Below are 24,997 nucleotides of genomic sequence, written 5' to 3'. Positions count from 1 at the left end.
CATACTGGATCGTATCACAAATTAAGCAGGAGTATAATACAAGCTGTTGACACCTATGTTTCAAGACGCTACTCAAGAATGTGTCAGAAAGATGTAATATGCCAAACTCCATGCATCATCTTTTAGGGATTATAAAGACAGTGTAATAGTCCCAGGTCAAATGTTGTGTTTAAGGGGGCGTGGATAATTAAAGCATATGCATGCTAAATGCAACTAATTGCTTTAGGCCTCAACCCCCTCCCTCCCTAAAAGAAAGTTTGGAAGTGCAAAAATCCAACCAACCCTCATTCTGTATCAGCAAGCATACATACAAATCGGTAATTATGCTGCTATGAAATCACGCATACATTCCCGCCAACCTGGAATAAATCTTTGTGTAACGTCAACTCGACAATGGTGCAACAACAGAATGAAAGGAATTGAAACAGTATATTCAAATGATTGTTACGTTATTTACACTTGCACTGAACATAATGGACAATGGCAGCACTGCTGATGCCGCACTGGCCTGGTATCTGCCAAACAATAGAGGGTGATATTTTGGATTTCATGTGGAGATACTGCATTATAAAAACATGCAGTGTGATATTTTTGTGCACAGTAATCAAATACAGACACACCCAGGTGCTGTGTGCGTGTTTCAATTATCCATGGCCCAAAGTAGCCGCTGCAAAACAGGGACTTGGGAAATGAATGATAGAAACATTGACCGTTTCAGATCATGTACATGTATTATAAAAATGATCTTATTTTCAAAGATGGTTCACAGGCACAGAAATAGCTTGATAATTAAGACAAAATACAACAAAAAGTGCAAATTTTATTGCATTCTTTTGATTTTAAATAATATCACTTTTATTCATTGCCTGAGACAGATCTGTACAGCTTTCTTTTATTTTATTCCAAGTTAAAAAGTTATCATGTTTAATTGAAATCTGTGCACTGATGAGAAACCCTGTACTTCACATAGTATCTTACATCTTGACTGTGATTTCATTGCACAATAATCTATATTCCACTCTAGCAATTTAGAAACAAATTGAGATGACAGAAACGGTCAGAAAAGTTTGTAAATATAACACATGCCATCTCCTATACAGAATTATTACAATACAGATTAACAAAACAGCTCATGCTGTCAACAAAATTATTGCACTGCCACAAGCAATGTCTGCAGTGCCATAGTTATACCTTAAAGATACATTTCACAGGTACACTGTAACAAAGTGGCCATGTTGTCAATGATAAACTGGCAATACATGTTATTGATGTTGATATAAAGTCAAATCAAAAGGCAAAAAGCACTTTAAAAAGTTGGAGAAAATGTAAATCCCATAATGTCTCACAAGTTTCAAGAGCTTCATTCAGAGGAAACACAATCAACATGCACACAGCCAAACTGTATCACAACACTGCGCTATAGAAGTTCATTGAAATGAATTTTAAGTAGCAAAGGTAAAGACAGTAGACACATATACCAGAGACTGTAACATGGTCCTTAAAATTGTGTGGTGAAGAAAATATCACATACATATATTGTTCTGAATGTGTATGTGTTTGTATTTGCATATGTACCTACCTCCCCCCCTCTCTCTCCATCTTACATACCTGTGTGTGTGTGTGTGTGTGTGTGTGTGTGTGTATATATATATATATGTGTGTGTGTGTGTGTGTGTGTGTGTGTGAATAAACCAGACATACATGTGTACAAATATATATATATATATATATATATATATATATATATATATATATATATATATATATATATATATATATATATATATATATATATATATATATATATATATATATATATATATATATATATATATATATATGCACATAAACAAGTATGAGTGTGTATATGTGCAGTTGTGTAGTTTCAAGCAGAAACAAAGAGTATTTATAAATGTAAAGTTACAAGCTCATAGTGTTGTGAACTGGTGTAGTTTAATTTGAAACATTTGCTTGTTATACTGCTGGGCATCTTTCTATTGAATACTTTCCGTCAGGGATTCCGAAATGTATGTCAGTCTAGTAAGGCTTGTCTGTTGGTCCATTAATATTTTGGTAGTCTCGGACCCAAGGCTGTGTGTGCACAAACACCTGTGTGCAGATACCTTCCCTCAGTGCAGTGTTCGTTCAATTTATTTCCCAAGTGATTTAATCATTCATTCATTAAACAAAGGCTTTGTGACTGAAAAATCATGAACTTAAATTGCACTACAAACCTTTTAGCTTTTCATATGCAAATGAAGTATTGACTGTCATAGGTATATACCGTAGTCATATGTCAGTGGAAAAGGTTGGAAGATAGAACTCTGTATTACCCTGAGGCTCGTAATGTTTTTGAATGAATAGTAAACATGAAACTTTACAATCTTTTCATGTAAATGTCCTCATTTCAAAACATAACTAAAAAATTGAAACTATGTACATGCCATATGTATACAAATGTCAAACTTGAGATAAAAGTATTTTTTTTATATAGTTATTTGTACTAGTTATTAAAAGTTGGCATGAGTCTTTTTCATAAAATGTGAATCATATTTAACTTTGAATCGCTGTATCACCACTGAATTCAGGAGGGTCAGGGGTCAAATCCACCGCAAGTCGATTGTGTCTCTCCTTGAAAAGTATGAGCAATGGCATTGAGATGACAATGGCTCCCAGCATGCACCAGTTCATCCAGGCAGTTTCTGAAAGAAAAATTAATACCAGTCGATGAGAAGACTGCTTCATCTTTTTGTGTGAACATGAAGTATTATACACTATTTGGGATGATTTATTGTGAGAGCCTTTCACATTGGTGGGGTTACTTTTGACCAGGATAAGTGAACAACAGAGATGTTTCTTTGACCAGTATCCTGCTGCAGCAAAAGTAACTTTTGTCTCAATTGAGAAGATTCAGTTTTATCAATCTAACATGATGAAAAACATTGGGAAGATATCACAAACAACACCAAATATTTCTGAACCACATAGCCTGATATTTGAGACTATCTACTCTGGATGATGAGAAATATCAGTTCACACATAGACCCCAAGTATGGTTCACCATCTCACTGACAAAAACAAAAGAATAATTGTGACTCACCTTCAGAGGGTATGGTCAAAATAAGCAGGAACAGTAAACCAAAGAAGTTATTCAGCCATGTGAGGGTTATCGTAGTGATGCCTTCAGCGATGGGATACGTTGCCTCAACGGCCCCCTCATAAAATAATGGTATTGCCCCATTGATGAGGACACCCAAGGCAATTATAGATGCATACAACATTACTGAGAATGTAAAAAGGATGTGTATGATTATATGGAGGTATGTAAGAGTAGCTCAAACCCCCAACTGGGACCGCCAACTGGGACTCCCAGTTGGCTTAAAATGCACTCTGGGACCGGTCCCAGTTCACTTCTGGGACCGGTCCCAGAAGTGAACTGGGACCGGTCCCAGTTGGCCTCTAGGACTGGTCCCAGAAGTGAACTGGGACCATTATGATTGCTGGGAAACACACTTGTATCTAATGAACTGTACCATGGACGTAAGGTACCTCCATGCTGTAATGACGAAATCATAATATTAATGGGAAAGAAGTTTCCCATCCCACTATATGCCTTTTGTAGCGATTGTATGCACTTGTTTTATTCATATTCTCTGTACTGTTGTGAAAATTATGTTTTTTGTGTGGGAAAGCTAACATCTCCCAGTTTCATTCAAGGACAGTCAGGTCTCATTTCAATTCTGGGACTCGTAGCTCCATAGAGCTATGACAGACATACAGACTGAAATAGAAAACACTGAGACAGCATATACTACATATAGCTACTAGCTGTCAATGAAGTTTTGAAGCAGTGCATGTTGTTGACTTGTATATGTATTCAAAACCCTTTGTCTTAAAATGTAATGGGACTGTTATCACCTCATTGATGTCTATTTTTCCTCGCATAACAATGAAATGATTCTGCTGTAACAGTACATGCATGCACTAATGGTTGCCCCTCTCCTATTTGTGTCTATCTGTTCAGAAATATTACTACCGTAGGTCAAAATTAAGATATTAGTCATATACTGCAAGTGAATTGCAATTCTATTAAAACACAGCGGGTTTACGTTAAATGTTTTGTTTGCTGTTTTTAATGTAATGAAAGCCTTGATGAGTTAATTGCTAGTCTTGCACAGTTATTTTCATCTCCTTTTTCATCTGATTCAGTACACAGTCTCTCTATCAACGTGATCCGTGCAGTAAGATTTCAACACACACCATAGCACAGGACTTACTAGTGCTAAGAATGAGTACATCGCAGTAAGGCCAAAGTAATCAAATTCTTTGTTTAGCGCGCCCACTCAAATGTTTCAAAACATGAGCGGGAAGGCAGTACTAAAACACATACAAGAAAATCAAAACACACCTTATATTTTCTTGATTATTTCCATGTAACAACATAAGTGTCTATGCAAAAATCATCAGAAACTTCCTTTCATCGTGATCATCATAAGTTATACTACAAGATGTGAAATTTAGTAAACAGGAAAGCTACTCAGTAAAATCCTATTCAAGCCATTGGCAGTAGAAAAACCCTAGTATGTGCACACAGACAAAACAAAGAATTAAATTACTTTGGCCTTTAATAGTTGGGATCTATTAAATGTGGCGTATACCTACGATTATGGCAGAGTAAAAAGATGAAAACATTAACAGATTGTTAGTATTAAGTACCAGTAACTGGGTTTTTTCATAGTGGTCCCAGTTCACAAATTGGATGTGTCCCTGAAGTGTACTGGAACTGATCCTGGAGGCCAACTAGGACCGCGGCCAACTGGGACTGGTCCTGGAAGCCAACTGGGACCGGTCCCAGAGGCCAACTGGGACCAGTCCCAGTTCGCTTCTGGGACCGGTCCCAGAAGTGAACTGGGACCGGTCCCAGAAGTGAACTGGGACCGGTCCCAGAGTGCATTTTAAGCCAACTGGGAGTCCCAGTTGGCGGTCCCAGATAGGGGTTTGAGCTACCCTTACATACCTGTTATATGTTATGAAGATTCCTATTTTTCCATTTTACAGTCTTATGAACTAAAGTAAATTTGGAATGAAGTGAATGCAAAGATGCATGATTGGTTCAGGCAAAGCTTTTAAATTTTCAAGTTTAAACACTAACTACAGAAATGATATGCTTAGCTTTTTTTCTATTTCTCTCAAATAATGTCAAATAACTGTCAAATAATATTCCTGATGTATTGCTTGCTTCTTTGTTCAAACACACGCACAGGCTTTAATGTCACAGATACTGGCTGTGATTTATATCACAGTCAGTTTTTTTTATTCAGGTCAATACCCAAGCTAAGGTAACTTGATGTTCTCCACACCTTGGAAATACAGAAGGGTCGCCACTTTACATAACAATGCACATTTTGTGTATTCTTGTTGTTGTTAAATGCATTCAATATGATTGTACATATAAAAATAAATGCATAATTTAAAATCTTCCATAAACTTTTATAAACTTTTAACTTTAGTACATAATAACAGAAGTAAATCTTGGTTGCATCAATTAAACATAGGGCCAAAGTCCCTGAAGCTACTATAGACATGGATACAAAATTAAGTATTTCCTGACTGTATGAAATTATCTCACTTAGGTCATCCTAGGGACTTGTAAACCAAATATTAAAGCTGTCAGACCAGCGGTTTTGAAAGAACAAGCAACTCAACAGTTGACAGAGCTCTGCTGTGTTATGTAGAGAATAACCTTTTGTGACACATGTATTGATGAAGAAGGTGGATATCTTTGATGAGTTCTGCTGAATAAGTTGAGACGGTACATACTCAGAGAAAGCACACTGAAGAGACAAATGTTTGAAATTTAAGAAGTTCAAGGTCATCAAAAGCATTGTAAGGAATCATGCACAGTACTGAAGATTTCCCATAATTCATCATGATTTGTACACACGGAAACTCCGCAGTGGAATCTACTGTGTCTCCCATATGTAGACAAATTCACAGACTAGTTTTTTAAATTCTGAAATCGTACTTTTGAGGACACCATTCTTCTCAATTCCCACTTTAAATGATTTAGAAAAGTATGCTTGATTGAGAGAGGAGATAGCATTTTTGTAAAATTTTCCACGGATTGTGTCTTCAGCCATACAGAATAATGTAATGAAAAGTAGGGAGACTAGTTGCACCTGTTTTATGAAACAAAAGGATATTGATTTTTTCCAAACAGAAAGACAAAAGAAATTTGCATGCTAAGTTTCCTCAGAGAATGACCCCTTCAGTTTGTCATAACTTGCTACCTAAAAGTATGGCATTTGTAGTGCCTGCAGAATGTGACTTTTACCGTTATTTAATGGTTTCTTTGAAATTTATACTGAAATATCTAATCGTACTTTCAGTAGATATAATTAATCATGTATCTAGAGATTTTATATTATTGCTTGCAGGCAGTACTGAAAAAGTTATAAAAATTTCAATGTCATGTGTACAAATCAAACTGAATTGTGGGTAATTTATTGTACTGTGTCATGTAACACTTTCATTGCACTGTTTACACAGATTGCATAATTGCTATAAATAGCACATGAGGAATCTTACAGCCCAGCTTTACCATAAAAACCCTGTCACTTTGACCACTCTTTTAATTGACCACTCTATTTTTTTCCTCAAAAAGTAATTTTATTTTATCCTTACCAAGTCAACAGTAATTGGAAATTAGAACTTTCTCTATCTCTATCTCTATTGACTATTTTGAGCAATTTCTTTTAGATAACATACAGGGCACAAAAAATGACGGTTCAGAATATGTCAAAGTTGGGATTCAGGAAAGTTGCCTTTACATGTTTTAATCCTCCAAGATGGTAAGCATTTCACTATGAACTGTCAAAAAAAGAATGAACTTTCTGATAATTCTACACTAAAACTATTTTGGCTTTGATGATTTCCTAATTAATTCAATTATTTCAAATCATATTAATTATTTTTTTCTGGGTGAATCGATAGGGTTTATACAGTACAAGAATTACATACAATGTAAGTCAAATTTTGACCAAAAATGACAAAAAATTCCTTAAAAATACATATTTGCATATTTCATAACAAATCTAAGTTGGGTTACCCGTAGGGACCTGTATACCAAATAACAAAGTTGTCTGACCAGCGGTTATGAAGAAGAAGATTTTTTACCAAAAACACCTTTTTTGGCATTAATTTGCCTATTTTCAACAATATCAAAAAATCAAAATAGTTTCTCAAAATCATATTTTTCATCTACACAACAAATATCAAATCAGTATTTACTTCGGTTCTCAAGATATTTGAGTGGACGGACGCCTCACAAACGGACATACATATATACATACATACATACATACATACATACATACATACATACATACATACATACATACATACATACAGACTGACGCCGGACGCCGGACGGATACCCATCCCAATAGCTTCTATAGACTATAGTCTATAGTAGCTAAAAAGGTGCAATATAGGTTTAGGAAGACAATTAATTTTCAAGTTTAAATATTAACTAAAGAAACGATATGATCAATTTATTTCAATGTTATTATCAAGTTCCTGACGTATTTCTTCTTTCATTCAACCATATGCACACTCTGTTATCAAGCTGTCCTGGGCACTTTCACACAAGTTCTGAATACAGCACTAATAAGTGCTTTGGATGATGAATAAACACAGGTACAAACATACTAATATGCTACTGTTGAAAAGTCTTACCCCAGAATAAAATGTGGCACTCTGGCTGTGACTATATTTGATTTTAAACTGACGCTGAAGACAGTATGTTATTAGCAATATAAACATATACAGGGGATAATGTGTGCAAACAAATAGATATATTTCCATATACATTTACTCCTTGTGCTTTTGTTTGTACCCTGATCCATTCCCATTACCGTCTTCACCTATTGTAATGCTGTCAAGATTTGGTCATGTGTGTCTCATTTACATTTCGTTTGTACAGAAATCATCAACCAGACACTGAACATTGGCAGAGACAGAAAGTATAATCAAATTGTTCTCACCAGTATTGAAGGCTATAAGTTGATAACACAGCAACAGATACCATCCAAAACTTAACATGGCTCCACTGAACAGCACTATCAGAATTACTTTGATCCGCCCACCAATGCAATCAACAAACCTGCAATATAAACAGTAAATTGAGCAATATGTCCCAGTGTGAATGTCAGTCTCCCGTCTTGTGGAGTTTTCTTTGGAAAATTGGTCTTTGTGACTGCTTGTCAGTTTGTCTTCATCTTTGCAACATTTGTATGGAAGTACTTCTGCACATCTTTAGTTCATATCCACTTTACTTCAATATATTCAATACTGTCACCACAGCTTCTATAGTTCAAGTATTACATATTTTGAAAAAAATTGTTTGTACAAAAACACTGTACCAAAACACACATTAAACTATTAACCCAGGCCTTGTTAAAACAGAAAAGGAAACACTGCCATACCTTGCAATAATGAGACCAGCAGCTGCTCCTGCAATATTGCCCCAGAATCCTATCCACCCCGCTTCTTCCTACATGCATCAAAATGTTCAAATGTCTGTATATTAATTCAAACTCATGAATTTTTAATGGCAAAACCTTACTGAAGTGTGCAGCTTGATTAAAAATATCCTCGTGCATAAATTTGCCAATTTGATTTTATTCTATATTGTCTTTACGAATATGTTTCTGTGCAACAGGAGAGATTTTTACACCTAATATCATACTCCATGAGATTTGATAATTCTTTGGCATTGACACAACAAGTGAATTTATGATGAATCCTCAGAAAATATGATAGTTTAAATGGGCACTAATGTTAGCTTTCAAAAAAAGTCTCTGAAATTTTGATTTTAATGATTGCTGTCTACATTTGGAATTTATGCAGGCATGACCAGTTCTCTGGATTAACCCTTTGAATGCTGTAATATCTCTGGATTAACCTTTTGAATGTTGTAATATTTCCTGCCAAAATTTTAATGCAATATTTCACCAATTTTCTCAATTTTTGTCATTGTTTGAAAATTATGGGTCAAATGGACATCACCATGCATTAACTGCAGTTTTGATCAAAATTTGAAAAACTCTGAAAGATTGTTCGGTGTATTTTTTTAAAAAGGCACAAAAAATTGACTTTTGCACTCAAAGGGTCAAGCTTCACCATATTACTCTATGAATGGGAAGAAAGATTACTTCATCCACCAAGAAAGTATATGTACATACATGTCAAGCAGAGCAGAAAAGTTCTGATATATATTTTCTTAAATGCAAATAGAATTAAAAACTTTGTCATGTTTTTTGTGATTTTTAGTAATAATAAACTGGTTTTTAATGGAGTGTGAGAATTTCTCACATATGATCAAGTATATCATTAACCTATTCATCCAAATTCTCTGTAAACAGGTCCACAATCATCATTGATAAACAATGGTTTGGGGCAAAACCATGGTGATGAAAGGGTTGAAAGTATGCAAGAATACAGAATAAAAAAATTTGACATTGGATGAAAAAAAGAACATTCCATGGAATTTCAACATGTGTTTATATTTTTGTCTAAGCTTGCTGTATACTATATTGATACTCAAAAGTGATTTACAATCAGAAAAATCGCACTGCTGGATTTTTTTCTGCCATGCCTGACATGCAATTGTCCAAAGGAACCGGTTGATTTTTACCATTTAATTAGAATTTTCCTATTATCACATGCTTGTTGACAGCCAGTGGGAAACTGGTCTGTCAGAATCCTCTTACCTGGGACACCCCCAAGGGAGAAAGCAACAGAACAAGTATGGTGCCCCAACCACAGAAAGTCCCACCAGCAATTCCGTAGGCTAAACCTAAGAACCATAATTGTGATGATCTAGGAATACAAATACATACACTTTCACGTTGTACACTAGCAACAAAATAGTAGAAAATATAACCAGAGATCACTGGTTTGCAATCTAACTAGCTCAAAGCAATTTGCAGTTAACAGCAGTTTATAACACAAAGGTCAAAGTTCACCAGGAGGGGATTTTAACGAAATATTTTGTGTGATTTTTACTGTAGGCCTTTATGAATTCATTACATGGCAACAAATGATACATAACATAAATTCTACTATCTATATGCCAAAACCACAAAATCTGAAGAAACTTTCATCCCATGGGTCTTGTGAAAAACAGGACAATTTTTGGCACAATTGTCCCTTTTTTTTCAATGTAGTTAAAAAAATCTCACTTCAACCAATTTTTACTGAACAGAAAAGAAATTTGTTTTCAAGAAAACAATAAATAAGCTTTACAAATAAAGATATCAACCTGCTCTGATTTTGAAGTTCACTACTTTGGAGCCCCATCTGACGAACTTTGACCTACGCCTTTCCGCTACATTTTGGGACAGGTATTACGGCTGCAAACAAAGTCAGAACTTTACTGATGAATGCAATACCTGAGAAACATGCAGGGGAGACAGTATTATGACAAATACTGTGCACCAGACATTAAAAATTCCAGATGTCATTCCATAGGCCAAGCCTATACACCAAAACTGCAAATGTCTGTAATGATGAAATAAACAAAGTTGATATTACAGTAGAATGCACTCTGGGGACAGTTTTTTTTTACCTCAGATTTGAATTCTCAAGTTTCTGTCACCACTTGTTAGGGCTCATTTTGAAGCTCATCGGGTAAATAAAGTTTTTGCAGCCATATTTTTGTGAAAATCAAAAATCTAATTTTTCCTGTAAAGTAAATATTTGGTGATTTGTTTCTCTTGTACAGCATTTTATGTAGTTCTAAAAGGGACTTTAAAAAGTTTCTTGATGGGATATATGAGCAAAGTTCAAGTCTTTTAATTTTGAGGTGTGTGTTATTTTAAGTTGCAGATGCTATCACTATCCTCAACAATAAACCCTTTCTTTGAGCACAGCAATTTTTCCAACCAAGCAACATTTTACCAAGTTTTATGAAATTTTCTGGAATTCTATTGATAATTTTGGACCAAATGGACATCACATTTCATTGGCTACAGTTTTTCATCAAAAGTTTGGTAAAAAATCTGAAAAATAAAATCTGAAAAAAATTGGCAGGGGTATATATTGTAAAGGCAACAAAAATTGTCTTTGGTGTTCCAAAATGTAACCATAATAACTACCAGTAATTGCTTGCAACATTGGCCACTGGAATAAATACCATGAGTATACAATCTTACAGCAGAAAAATTTATGAATTCAACAATGAGAAAGGAAGAAATGCTATCATCATGTTATTGAAAGTTTCCAGCAAGCTCCTGCAATAAAAATATTTACACAGATACTGTACAATTCATTATGTTGATTTATTGCTTGATTACTTTCCTATTTGAAAAAAGTAAGAGAACTTTTCAAATGTCAAGATTTCTTTTCTTCTTTCCTGAATTTACAAAAAAAAATAATGAAAACAAAGTAAGTCTAAAGATGACAGCTTTCTATTATGATTTTCTTCTTTTCAGGGAAAAAATCTAGTGTTTAGTACTGCACCTCCAGTCCAAAGATGGTGGACTATGTGGACAGTTGTCAAAACACACATTTTACATATACAATGCATAAGAGCCATATTCAACAATGAAACTTTTAGGACAATGGTGTTGTATGCTTGAGGACTGATTACTCACCAGAAAACAAAATTTTTACTTTTTGAGGCATAAATGCCCTAAATAGCTGCAAAGAGATTTCATGATGACGTTGCAATGACAAAGAACAGAACACTGCATCTTATATTTTGATGAAATGTTTCACCAATTATATATTGCAAAGAAGAAATTTCCAGGCATCATACCTGTCCAAATCAAACGCCACATGTGGTGAAACTAATGTTGCAACCTTTGTAGCAAACATTTAATATCCACTGATACAATTGATCATTTTTTAAACTTTGCCATGAAAACATTCACATACACATTATCCTTTTATATACTTCACAGGTAATTTAAAATGGAAGAAGAAATTGAGTTTCTGGAATATATATGTATAATACATATATATTTTCTATTATGGCCATGGCGTTAATGAATGTTTTGCACTTATAGAAAATCTTGTACAGCTTTTACTAGTATTCCCTTGAAAACATCCTGGGATTTAATTGTTGTTGGAGGTATATTGACACTAAAGGTATTCAGGACACATCACTGACTAGCCACTTTATCTTGATACTTAGAGACATGGTTCGGCGTCAGATTGTCTTGCTGAGAAATTTACTTACTAGATTACAATTTCAATGGAAAACAAAAGGCTATGGGACCTTCATAATCTTCATACAGACTAGAACAAACTCGATCCCTGGGATCAATTCCCCTACCTTTAATGAAGCAGCGGCAAATGAAGTGCAAAAGAAACTTACTTCCATTGTCAGCATACAGTGATGCATTCTACAAGCAAATCCATTCAGTAAGGGTGGGCTGACAACCAGCATAACCTAACCCTATCCTATGGTCCTGTCAGTCATATTCATCTATCCTGCACACTTAAGTCACCATTCATTTCCAGTTTAGTTTATGCAAGTCAGTTAGATTAGTGGGATTGTAATTCATGTGTCATGCTGCGGTATGTGAGTAAGGCTCCTTGGATTTGCTAACCCTGAACACAATCCCTCCACAAACCGGTGGGTCGAGGGACTCTGCCCTAATTAAATTACCATTAGTAACACAAACACTAGCTCACAAACAAACATACATGAAACATACCGGTACAAACTTACTTAGCTAACTTGAAAATGCCTGCCTTGAAGTCTATTCTCTGTGTGCCTGCTGATATACTGGGTGGAAGAGGAGGTTTCTTCGGAAAATAAATTATGGTCATCAGAAACAGCAGCCCTTCCATACCACATTCTGAGCGGTATGGTAAACAAACATAAACAAATATCGATCATTAGAAAAATAATATTTCCTCAATTTCTTCACCTTCATCACCAGATTACAATATGAACTGTCACCAAGGTCAAAAGAAATTAGCGTAAACACAATACATGCCAGCTGATGGCATATTACTTAACTTCAATGATATACTGGACAGTAATTTCTGCCATCCGCAGTATTTTACATGAGATGTCAGACATATACACAGGAAAGTACAGGTAAAGCCTCTAGAGGAAATCTGATTTTCACTTTCATTTCATCAAAAGATTTTGTGTTGCAGATCAGATCCCACACCAGCAAATATGACTGCAGATTGACATTTAACTTTTTGTTACATTGCATAACATCTTACTTACAAAATTTCCTCTGAGTTGCCATTTGGCAATACTGAAGGGTAGATACACTAAAGGTAATGTTTTGTGTATGTTTCAACATGTTGCTATAAGGTTTCATTGTCTGAGCAAAACTTACCGATATACATCAAATGCCAGATTTCATCAATTTCTGTCTGAGAGATATCATCACTGACTCCTGCAAAGACATCACACAGAACAGTAAACTATCAGTACAAAGTAGAAGAGATGCAATGTATCAGTGTGTTTGGTAACTGGACTACAGTTTATGAAGCAAGACAGAAGAATACTTGCTCCGAGTCTGAGGGCATATACCGGTACATATCAAAACAGAATAAACTGAAGGAATGAACTTCAGCAGACTGTCACACTAGGCTAACACTTAGATCATGAGGTGAATCCCTTGGCCAGCTGGTAACTGCTGCCAAGAAAAGTCAGGCAACATGCGGGCCAGTCTAAAGAATACTGAATTCACATCTGTATGCATTACAATTCCTCCTTGCTAGGTTGGTGTCATTTATTTCACAGAGCACCCAAAGCTAGAGTTAGTACTCTCTTCATACAGAGAGATCCAAATCAGTGTGCTGCTTTTTGTGTTGAAACACATTCTGCAGTCTTCAGGTTAGACTGCAATATGCACTCTACAAGGACTCTCCAATATTCACTTTCACTTTACAGGAAGGAACTGTCCCCCTTAAGTGGTGAATTTTTCAGTCTGTAGTCAGGTTAGGCTGGACAAAAGAAATTGTGCTGTTCTGATAACCCGACCTACCCTAGTTTTTACCTGCCAACCCTGAACTTTTTAGAGCTACGTAAAACAAGGAAGTAAAAAAAGAAAAAAAACCCTGGTATTTGATTTTTGCTAGAACGAGGATGTCTTTTATGTTTTTTTTCCTTTTATATGTAAGATACATTTTTCTGCAAATGTTGTGGCCAGTCTTTGACTGCCCTGAACCCCTGAAAAATGCATATTTAAAAATAAAAATATTTTGGAAAAAAAAAATTCCTGCCGACCTACCTACCCTATTTTTGAAAACCATGTTATCGGAACAGCACAATTTATTTTTTTTGGCCTTATCAACACGGCATTACCTTGTGTAATGTGCACTGTTGTTGCTGAGTTGTGTATTTAACCTGCTCACCCCCATACCCTGTAAACAGGTCCATAATCAGCGCTGATAACAATGAGTTTGGGCCAAATCATGGTGATGAAAGGGTTAAAGTTCAATGTTTAATTTAAAATGATGATGTATTGATGCATACTATTCACAGAGAATAATATATAAACTCATTGACTGTCTTTCAGGAAAAAGTACAGAATTGGGGGTGGTATGGATCACAGAATAATGAAAACCATTCAGAAATAAGAGATTTTTTTCTCTCAGACTTCTGGATACACTGAATTTTATTGTTTTGTATGAAACAATTCATGACCAGTGTTTCAACAAAGACTGCAAAGTAAACATCTCTCATAAAAGCATTCACTTACAGATCCCTATCAGGATCCATGGTGACGTTTATCACCAATTGCTGTATGCTTTTTATGTTCCTGTCAGATGTCAGATGGGAAGGTTAGATATTATGGACTACATTGCATTGTACATTGCATAGTTTAGGCAAAAGGTAATTTGTTTTACTGACCTAAGCTTCCATTGTTTATAGGTCCCACGGTAACCACTCTGAAAATGAAACATAAGAAACCATAATAATAATGGAGCTGACCAAAGAAAATAGAAAAACTATTTTTGGTCAGCAATGTATTTTTTTATCAATGTTGTTTCAAGCTGTCTTTCAGACATGATTTGGATCACCTCTAACTTTACAGGAATTCTACACCTACACCCTTTCAAAATATATATAATCACAATATGAACAAACCTGACTAAGGTTAGGTCTTTCCATTATACAAAACAAGTTTACGCAAGCTGTATCTGGTCCATAAAGACATACTTTGTCATGCAGCAATATAACCCCAATTCACAACTAAATAATAGCATGAGGAAACTGTAAAATCATAGATACCAACTGTGTGAATCTTTCATGGAAACTGGCTAGGGAAATCTGCAATTTCAGAACAGTGGGCACAATATGAAGTGATGTCGTAAAATATAGCCAAAGAATGGTTCCAAGGCCCCTCCATCAAAAAGTTTTTTACAGGTGGACATGGTCCTGTCCCTTCACTGCTTCAAAGTTGTATCTGATGTCTTCCCACTTCCACGTTATATTGAAGAAATGTGAAGAGGATATTAAGAGAGTATTGATGAATTAATCTATAGTGTTCGCTCTACGATTACTAGCCCTACCCTAGACTCTTAACCCTCACTCTATGATTAAAATCTGTTGTGAGTAACTCAATCAACTGATGATCTTTGACGACCCTTTCCCGATACTGGGTCCACTGTTCTGAACAACTGCTTGAACAATGGACCACTTCACTTACCCAGTGCTATTATCAGGTAAGTCTTCCACAATGAGAGGACCCAGCAAAAAGGAAGCTGCCACTCCAAAGTAGGCACAGACTGTGGAGAAGGCAGTCGCTGTGGTTCTTTCATGAGGCGGGAACCATGTAACAGAGATGAGAGGTGGACCAGCCATAAGGACTGGACCTGCTAAACCAATAAACATCTGACCAAGATTCATCGTCCTACAGAATGAAAATTGAAATAATACGGTTACAGTCAAACAATGCATACAGCAAGCAGATCTTTTTCCGGTTGGCATGCGAATACAGTCATCAGGCCTCTCTAAAATCAGTGTTCCTCTATACCAGTAGGTAGAGAGACAAAGATGATTCAAGTTGCAATATAAATTCAGAATCATTTCCACTAGTAGTCTTTGAAACATCTCTAAGGTTACACTTACCATTTTAAGTAGCCAATTGGTACAGGTATACACCGTAGGGCCATTCCAACCATTAATAGACTCTGTGTTATCAGTACGGAAACTCTCATTCCTGACAAAAAAAAACACATTCAGAGCAGTTGGGCACAAGTTACATCTTGTCTAATTATGTTAGCTGTTAATTAAGTTTCTATCAGCATGTACAAAAAATACCCAAGGTTTTAGATAATCTTTATTAAACTTTGCCTTTCCTCATCCATAATACTTGTATTTGCTCCTCTTGAGATAAAGGTAGGTTTTGTTGACAAAATGAAGTTTACACATGCTTGCATTTCAACAATTCTTCTTGCTGCACCTTCAGTTCTTTCAATAAAGTAATTAGGCTGTGTTCACAAAAAAAGATGAAGGGGGCTGGAGGAATTCAAAGGATTCGAAAATTTTGGGGGAGGTAGAGGGGGGACTTGAAATTTTGCTCTGCCTGTGGGGTACCTGAAATTTTTTTGTTCCCTTTTACTTTTTACGATTCCAAACTTTTATGGGTAATTCAATGAAAATTGGGTAAAATTTTAATGTCATCGAATTGTTCTAATGTTAGTAATAATTAAACATGAGCTAGAGCCATTTTGTCGCATTTCATGACTTTTATTTCGAAAAAATCTTAAAAAGGTATGAATTTTCGTAAAAAAACAAATAACGGGGCAGAAGCTGCAACTGTTCATAATTTTTTCAATGTGTCTATGCAATATATCAACCACAGTTTCTTGCTGTCTTCCTACAGCATGCTGAAACACACAATGTTCAGTTTATCGACAAAGTCTGTACATATGAATATTGGGTGATAATTGAATTTGTCATGGCTGAAAGTCATTAGTCAATGATACAAATGCACAGTACACATACACATGCTGTGTTGGCAAGCTGCTGAATACTGGACAGTTCAACATGCTGTGGTAGAACAAGAACCCAGTTGTATTGTCAAAAATACTGTCTATAGGCAGTGTCACTGTCACTGCATAACGGCAGTGATAGAGATAGCTCTGAATATAGCTATGAAATCTGGCGATGGAGGTAACCATACTTGATTTTCAAAATTTTCCCATTCTCATTGTAAAATAACATAAAAATAAAACTTTGAACTGCAAAGACTCTAATTTAACCCTTTTCCTGCCAAGTCGGTGAAAATCCGCTTGAAATTCGGTGTAGCTAGAATCTGAGCAGCCACGGCCGTTATCCTGCCAAGGCGGTGGAAATCGGGCTACTTTTTGGTACCCCCTTTCCTGCCTAGTCGACGGAACTACGTGTAGCAAACCCTTGCTCGCGCTAGGGGTCGTTCGAGGACAGGTTTTGGGCGAGGAACGGCGTTTGCTCTCGAAATGGGTTCACAGAGAGTCCAACGACAGGGAAAGGTGCGGAAGCTACCCAGCCAGTCCCCCACCCCGGTGGGGGACTGGTTTTTTTTGGGGGGACGAGTAGCGTACTTGGCAGGTTAGCACGTTGACGTATTCTAGCGGAGTTTGGGTTAACTTGGCTCTGAGGCACTACATAGATTGCGGCCGAAATTGACCGTCTCGGCAACGCTAATCTGTAAGGCAACCGCCTAAGACCGCCTCAGCTGGCGGTGCAATTTTTTGCCAATGGTGCGAGACGAAATCACGGACTTGGTCCTGATTGACGGGAAGTGCGGACGGATTTGACGGACTCGGCTTGATTAGTCCCTGACATGGAACTGATCCGAACGGACTTGAGCGACATTTGTGAAGGGTAACCACCGCTTTTAACCGACTTGTTACCTTCTCGAAAAGACTACCCACTCAGATGTCGGACGTTGTCGGCTGCACTTGGCTCTAGACGTTCAAGCCGTGCAACGAAACACATCGCCTCAGCCTTGCCATTCACGAACATGGCCTCAAATTTGATACCATTGTTCACCGACTTGGCGGCTGTGGTTAGGTGCGTGAACCGTGTTCACCGACTTGTTACGCCTATGTTGTCCCTGTGAAGTTCGGCTAATGGCCGAGTCTAACGGGAGTTGGCAGACCTGTGTTTGGTTTATACCGTAGTATGACCGACTCAGGTAGAGGTACCTGTCGGTATATTCCGAGTTTTACGCACTCGGGCGTCAATGACGGGTCGTCATCACCGCTGATGACGTAGACGTGCTGGCCACGTTATTTGAAGGAGCCATGTTTGCCCAACGGACGAGGCCGAGACAGCTGTTGACAATTTTGGCATCCTTCATCTTTGACCGCCTTAGTTGGGTAAGCCGCTCGGCAGGCGACGGTTATGACCTAACAAGCCGCTGAAGCACTGTTCGTTGCCGTACAAGAACGAGACGGCCAGTCCATTACTGCTTAATGGGCGATCTGTCGGGTTGGCTTGTCACCGACTTGGATGACAATACGCCCTGCGCAGGCGTACTTAGAAGGGACATGAGGTTAAAGAGACGGGTTTCCCACCCATACTAAACATGGGCTTGGGCCAACGTCCTTGGGTGGCAGGTGCGCATGCCACGTACCCAGCTGGACGGAATGTCAAGTTGAGATGCTAATGACATTGACTATGTTATGCTAAGTGCTCGAGGGATTTGCATCGCAAATGAGTATTATTAGCATATCAAATGGTGCGGACAGGCAATTAACATGACGGGTAGGAATGTCAGCGCGGTTGGTGGACTGATTGCCGTAGGTCCATTATAATAACAGGTGGATGCATATATTAACACCCCTGCATCCAATCATGTCCAGGGCTTTGTTTCCCTGTGGCTTTAAAAGGGAGGGACCTGCTAGTCTGTCGACACTGTTCCAGACATGAGCTTGACGGACCGCAAAAGTTTTCTGAAGGCGAGCAGACGACTGAAGCTCAAAGATGCAGAGTCTCCGGGCGGTAGTGGTAGCGATCGTTGTGATGTCCCTAGTAAACGTTCCAAGAAGTCGGGCAAGAAACGCTCCCGTAAGGCGAAGCCATCTCCGGCTGAAAAACCCAGTGGTAAGCGTAAACGTAAGACCGAACGTTCTGCCGATGAGGATGATGACGGGTCACCGGTTGCCAGTGGTTCTCACCCGGCTGCTCCGGGAGAGACTACTTCACCTGCAGAGACTACATCTGCTCTTGTGGGAGATACTTCACCTGCACAGACTACGTCTGCTGCTGCTAGTGAGACAGTGAGTAACGAGATGCCTGATGCCATTGGTTCTCCCCCGGCTGCTCCGGGAGAGACACCACCTGTTGCGTGCACCATGAGCCCTCATCCTGCGTCAGGAGAGGTTCCTGTGCCCAGTGCGAAAGAGCTTGAGTCCTCGTCATCAGCAGAGGCTGCCCAGCCCGCTCCTGCCATAGTTTCGTGTGCTGCGATGTCCCCGCCGAAAAAGATAGTGCGGAGGGTTCGTTATCAGGATAGCCCACCTGATTTTGAGCCAGATATGATCCTTGATGCCGCTACGGGCGAGTTCAGGCCCAGACGCCCAGACGACGTGATATCACCGCTGAGTCCGACTCGGAGGTTGACGAGGATGCGGCAGAGGACGATGACTTTTATGACAGGCAGTATGTAGGTGAGGCAAGCTCTGACGACGATGATGAGTTGCTGCTGTGTTGGCGGAGGACGACACCCCTCCTGTCTGGCCTATGTCGGAGACTACCGATGCTAATATATTTGAGGAGACCGATTTTGACCATGAGAGAGGACCGACTTTCACCTTGCCCAGCCACTCCCGTGAGCTCGATTACTTTTTTAAGTTTATTCCAGCTACACTGATCAGATTGGCCAAGGACGAGACTAATAAATACGCCAAATTCCACCAGCGATATATCGCTAGGAAAATAGATAAATACTGGCGTAACGCTGACTACCGAGAGGTGCAGGCGTTCATTGGCGTCTTAGTCTGTATGGGTATCGACCGTAAATCATCAGTGGAGGATTATTGGTCTAGCGATCCCTTTCTGAGAAACCAGGGTATTTCTACTGTGATTACCCGCAGTCGCTTTCAGCAGCTTATGCGATACTTTCATCTGGCAGACCCAGAGAACGATCCACGTCGTGATCCTGATGAGGCAAGCCGCCGACGTCGGTGTCAGGAGGATCCCCTGTATAAGATCAATCCATGGATGGAGCCCATAGTTGACCGGTGCGTAAATAATTATAAGATGGGTAGAGAGATCTCCATCGACGAGGGCATGGTGCGATTTAAGGGCCGTTCTAAATTTAAGCAGAGATTACCGCATAAGCCTGATCGAGACGGTTTCAAGATATGGCAGCTGTGCGACTCCACCACTGCATACATCGCTAACTTTGCACCGTACCTAGGTGTGAAATTTCGGGATCGGACTGATGGGAGACGGCAGGAGCGAGGTGTGGTGAAAAGAATTACGATGGAGCTGGTCCAGCCATTCTGTGGATATAATCACAGCCTATTCTGTGATAGCCTGTTTAGCACGGTCGTTACTGCTAGAGAGCTGATGGAGACCGGGATCTACATGGTCGGGAGTTTTAACCGCCGTAATCGTCGCACCATGCCCCCTCAATTAATTCCGCCGGGAAACGCCTTCCTCTGTCTGTTGGGGATATGAAAGCCACGACCAGAACGGACTCTCGTCTTAACATCACTGCTTATCAGGATAGTAACGCTCAGGTGCTGATCTTGAATACGGTCTATCCACCCTTGGAGTGCGTGCCAGTGGGGGAGGGAGACGAGCGGCGACAAGTGCCTCTGTCGCTGTATAATTATCGCCGGTACATGGGAGGCGTCGACCGAGCCAACCAGAAGCGCAAGTACTTTCACACTGGGCGCAAGAACCACAGATGGTGGACATATCTGGCATGTTACCTGATTGATGTTGCCCTGGTAAATGCATATATATGCTTCAAGCATGTACACCCTGATAGTAAGCTGACCCATAAGATGTTTCATCTGCGTGTCGGGAAACAACTCATTGGCGGTTATTGTGGGCGATCGCAGCCCAGTGTGAGAGAGGTCGAGGCCACCGTTTCTCTTGCCTCGTACATCAATCCACAAAATCAGCCGATGCACGTTGTCAGCCGTTTGGAGGGGCGGCAGAAATGCTGTAAAGTATGCAGCAGAGAGGGTAAGACCACTGCGAGCGGACGACTGTCTGAGACGTCCAAAGGATGTAGTCTGTGCGGGGTTCATCTTCACGAGGGCGAGTGTTTTGCGGCTTTTCATCATCGCATGATGCTACGAGGTAAGAGGAGCATTGGCGTGCAGACCTCTACTCACACAGCCCCGACGACACCCATCAGCAAGAGAACCCGACGTAAATAACGGACAGGGGACAGCTTCGCCCAACAGTGGCTTGACTGTATTCTTAACACGGACCATGATCACATTTTGAGCACGGTTGTGCCGTTTGTTTGTGCTTTACGATCCCGCTGATTGTAAATTGAAACACGGATTATTTTGTACAATCCCCCGATTGTAATCTTTGTAACACGGACCATGCACTCGGACGTCGAGACAGACTCTGAGATTTATTATTCGGCATAATGTAAATTATTCCCGAATAAAATACTATCTATGGATCGCATATTTTCGTTTGTTTTGTTTAGACGGATTATTTTGTACAATTCCCCCTATTATAATTTTTGAAACACGGATCTGCCACCCCGATTGTAATTTTGAAACACGGACCATGCACTCGGACGTCAAGACAGACTCCGAGATTTATTGTTCGGCATAATGTAAATTATTCCCGAATAAAATACTATCTATGATCGCATATTTTCGTTTGTTTTGTTTTTACCCCCACTTTCGTTTTTGGCAGATCCGTAAGGACGCTATAGTAATGGATGAACGTGCGTTGTATCACGTGGGAGGGGCACAGCCCAACGGAGGCTGTGCTCGTGCGACGTAGACGTTGTACCAACCATCTGTCGTTGGGGTTAGTGCATAGAGCAGTTGCACTGTCCAGAGCTAAGGTGGTACAAAACTGCACCTTAGTAACAACTGCACAACTAACCTGTTAGGAAACGGTAACACTAACGAGCTAAGTGTTCACTGAACTGGCCAAACTACGTACACGCCTTCCTTCAATGGCGGAACTATGTCGTTGACACTACGTCAAAGCAGACTGCACTGTGCGACTCTTCCAAGTCGTTCAAAGTACGTGGCCAAGTGACACAACCCAGGGGAAACAGGACAGGTTTGAGGGTGCTGCCGCACCCATAGAACTAACCCCTGGGTCTTCTACTAACCCACGAGAGAGGTGACGTTTCCCCGGTGTGGCCATGCGTGCCGGCGAACGAGCTTTACTTCCGCGAAAGTAAGCTAGAAAAGGGCATAAAAGTGCACGTCCCCCGGGGCAAACAACGCCCGTGACCTCGTCATTTTCTGGACACAACCTCATCAGCGGTTGCCCCTCTATACGGGCATGCAAAAATTTTTGAAGTCTAACACGTATATGGTCGGTAATCGTACCCCGAAAATGCGGTATTTTCCCGCCAAATGCCTGGCAGGAAAGCGTGCAGGAGAGCCTATCTTCTGTAGACACGGAAAAGGGGGCCGGTTTTGACCGACTTGGCAGGATAACGGACAGGGGCGCTCGGCAGGAAAAGGGTTAAATAAAAAAAATCTGTGGCTAAATGGAATTAATTTAATTTTACCAAATTTGCCATCATTACCCCAAAAATTTCAGAGATTAAAACGTCAATTTGATGGAACAGTTTAAACCTTCCAGTATACTGTCAATTCTGTAAAACTTTTATAAGTAGCATCTAAGTCATACATGTCTTGTACTTTTGAAAAAATATTTTTTGGTAGGTTACTATGCTCAGTTTTGCACAATTTGGCAAAATATAGCCAGGAATTCACAATTTTCATACTCTCTCATGATTGTCATTTTGTGCGCTCTTCAGCTGGTGCCATCAACCTAGCCAGAGTTGGATTAACTAAAGTTTGCTTTGACTGATATATCCAAAAAGTCCACTGATGCGTTTAAAAATAATAAATTTAAGAACTTGCCTTATAGGAATACGGCTCTACAAACTGCTAATAACAGGTAGTCGAACATCTGCGAGTAGAGCTGCCTACTACATGTTTACTTTTTCTTTGTGTATGTGCGGCTACACTTGAAAAATTTTGATCATTAAGAGAGGGACTTGAAAATTTTTGAGGTGCTGAGGGGGGCTCTAAAAAAATTAGATTTCAATTACAATTCCTCAAGGCCCCAAAACCATTATTTGTGAACACAGCCTTAGTAAATAACAACTGCCTTGCTATATATAGCAATGATCCCATCAAAAGATTACAAACAACAAGCAAATTACACAAATGCAAATAAAACATTGTGGCCAAATATGACACCTCGGTCACACAAATGATTAACGACAGCATTCCCGGCTTTGACTTATTACAGTGATTCATATCCTGTATCTTTTCATACAATATTGAGACAATTTTGGGACCAATCCTGACGGGTGTAGCATGCTAGCAGGGTACGCTTACCCGTTCCGGACACCTGGTACCACCACTAATTATCAGTGGTTCAGGATGGTCCTACTTAAATTTGTAAATCACAATTGTCCCATGGACCTGGTAATATATTACCTTAAATGGAAATGATTATTGGACCAGTTTAATGTCATATTATTACATTGGAATCAACATCTTTGTCACATGCTATCAAAACATAAAAGATTATATGGATTATTAGCAAAATGCATACATCAATGATATCACACAAAATATACATATATGCAGCAGTCAATGTAATCCCCTAGGGACTCCATCTCGGTGATACGTGACAAATGTGGGGGATTAGACTGGGTTTACCATGAAACTTATGAGTCTGACAAGGGGTGGGGAAATTGCCACATATTGATCCCCCTGGTCACTTTCACGGACAAGCACAGAATTTATGAATGCTCCACCCATTGGGCTGGGGGAAATGTGGAGGATTTACTTGTTTAAGGTGGGGATTTTCTATATTGTCTTGCCCCAGGGGGCGGGGCATTTGACAAATTTCATGACCAATTTCCAAATCCCCTTATTAACTATGCCCCGAGGTGGAGGTGGGGGTGACATTGACTGCCTCATAATTAACGTACCTTTGACATCCATCAGCCAAGAAAATGGTAAAGCCGAAATTACATATGCTATCGGTCCCCAGTTCGTCAACAAACCAATGTCTGAGTTCGACCAGCCCGGGAGGACTGACTCCACCGTGTCAGCTATAGGTCCCCAGGTGTTCCATGTCATTGACTGCATGAAGGCGGTGAAAGAAAATACGACCAAAATGTACCATCGTCGTTTGTAAACACCTTTCTGTCTATCTTTTGACTGATATGATTCAGTAGTATCGTAATTCACGGAATACTGGTCGTTTCCAAGGAGAGGTGACTTCTCATCGGACTGGTGACCCAAGTTGACTTCCCGGCTTCTGTCAGCGTCAGACGCAATGGATTCATTTTCCATTTCGTACACAAAACAGATTTAACGTTAAAAGCAATTTCGATACCGCACCATGTGTTCAATGTATCCCACAGTCATGTGACAACCGGCTACAAGGAGATTTGCAATGACCGACCTTCAATATTACAAAACACCGATTGCCGACGAGGTCTACTGCATGCAGACTTCCTGTTGTTGCAGTCAAAGGTAGAGGTTATGTCACTCTACAGGCCAAAGGTCAACTGTCAACGTGCAATACGCGGAGTAGACTCTCCACAGTCGCTGTGCCTTGTTTTGTGCGCGCCGCTATGGGCCTGCATTCGAAGGCTGTGCAGCTGTGAGCACGCGCTGCCAGACACAGCGACTGTCGGTTTTTGCAAGTATATGAATATTCATAAGGGTAGTGTCGTCAAAAGAAACACCTATCTAACTGGGCGGAGAAAATTTTTACTAGTAGCTGGTAGACTTATTAGCCCTGCGTACAGGTCTGTGTGTTCCCGGCGTT

General features: G+C 39.4%; 1 protein-coding gene across 2 annotated transcripts; it reads right to left on the bottom strand.

Moving 5' to 3' along the window:
- Positions 1 to 1,938: 1,938 nt before the first annotated feature.
- Positions 1,939 to 24,672, bottom strand: LOC139117384 (solute carrier family 49 member 4 homolog). Of its 2 annotated transcripts, none has more exons than XM_070680467.1 (11): positions 24,150 to 24,672; positions 16,112 to 16,202; positions 15,690 to 15,893; positions 14,891 to 14,928; positions 13,368 to 13,427; positions 12,740 to 12,869; positions 10,455 to 10,563; positions 8,487 to 8,554; positions 8,046 to 8,164; positions 3,101 to 3,283; positions 1,939 to 2,702 (listed from the first exon to the last, which is right to left on the bottom strand). In XM_070680467.1, the coding sequence occupies exons 1-11, from the start codon at positions 24,514 to 24,516 to the stop codon at positions 2,554 to 2,556; spliced, it is 1,518 nt and encodes a 505-aa protein (XP_070536568.1). In that variant the 5' UTR covers positions 24,517 to 24,672; the 3' UTR covers positions 1,939 to 2,553. The 2 variants fall into 2 exon arrangements, with proteins under 2 accessions (XP_070536568.1, XP_070536569.1); XM_070680468.1 differs by lacking the exon at positions 10,455 to 10,563 and adding an exon at positions 9,774 to 9,882 and having other exon boundaries at positions 2,386 to 2,702.
- Between the last annotated feature and the right edge of the window lie 325 nt (positions 24,673 to 24,997).

This window comes from Ptychodera flava, chromosome 18 (genome assembly GCF_041260155.1).
Source record: "Ptychodera flava strain L36383 chromosome 18, AS_Pfla_20210202, whole genome shotgun sequence".
Taxonomy (NCBI): Eukaryota; Metazoa; Hemichordata; class Enteropneusta; family Ptychoderidae; genus Ptychodera; species Ptychodera flava.
This window is presented reverse-complemented; position numbering and strand designations above follow the sequence as displayed.

Bases quoted from the DNA above. Each gene is read 5' to 3' on its own strand.
- LOC139117384 (XM_070680467.1), bottom strand. From the start codon at position 24,516: ATGGAAAATGAATCCATTGCGTCTGACGCTGACAGAAGCCGGGAAGTC. The intron at 12,870-13,367 runs GTAAGTTTTGCT...CATACCGCTCAG, and splicing joins CTGGCATTTGATGTATATCG to AATGTGGTATGGAAGGGCTG. The intron at 8,165-8,486 runs GTATGGCAGTGT...TTTATATTGCAG, and splicing joins GCTGGTCTCATTATTGCAAG to GTTTGTTGATTGCATTGGTG.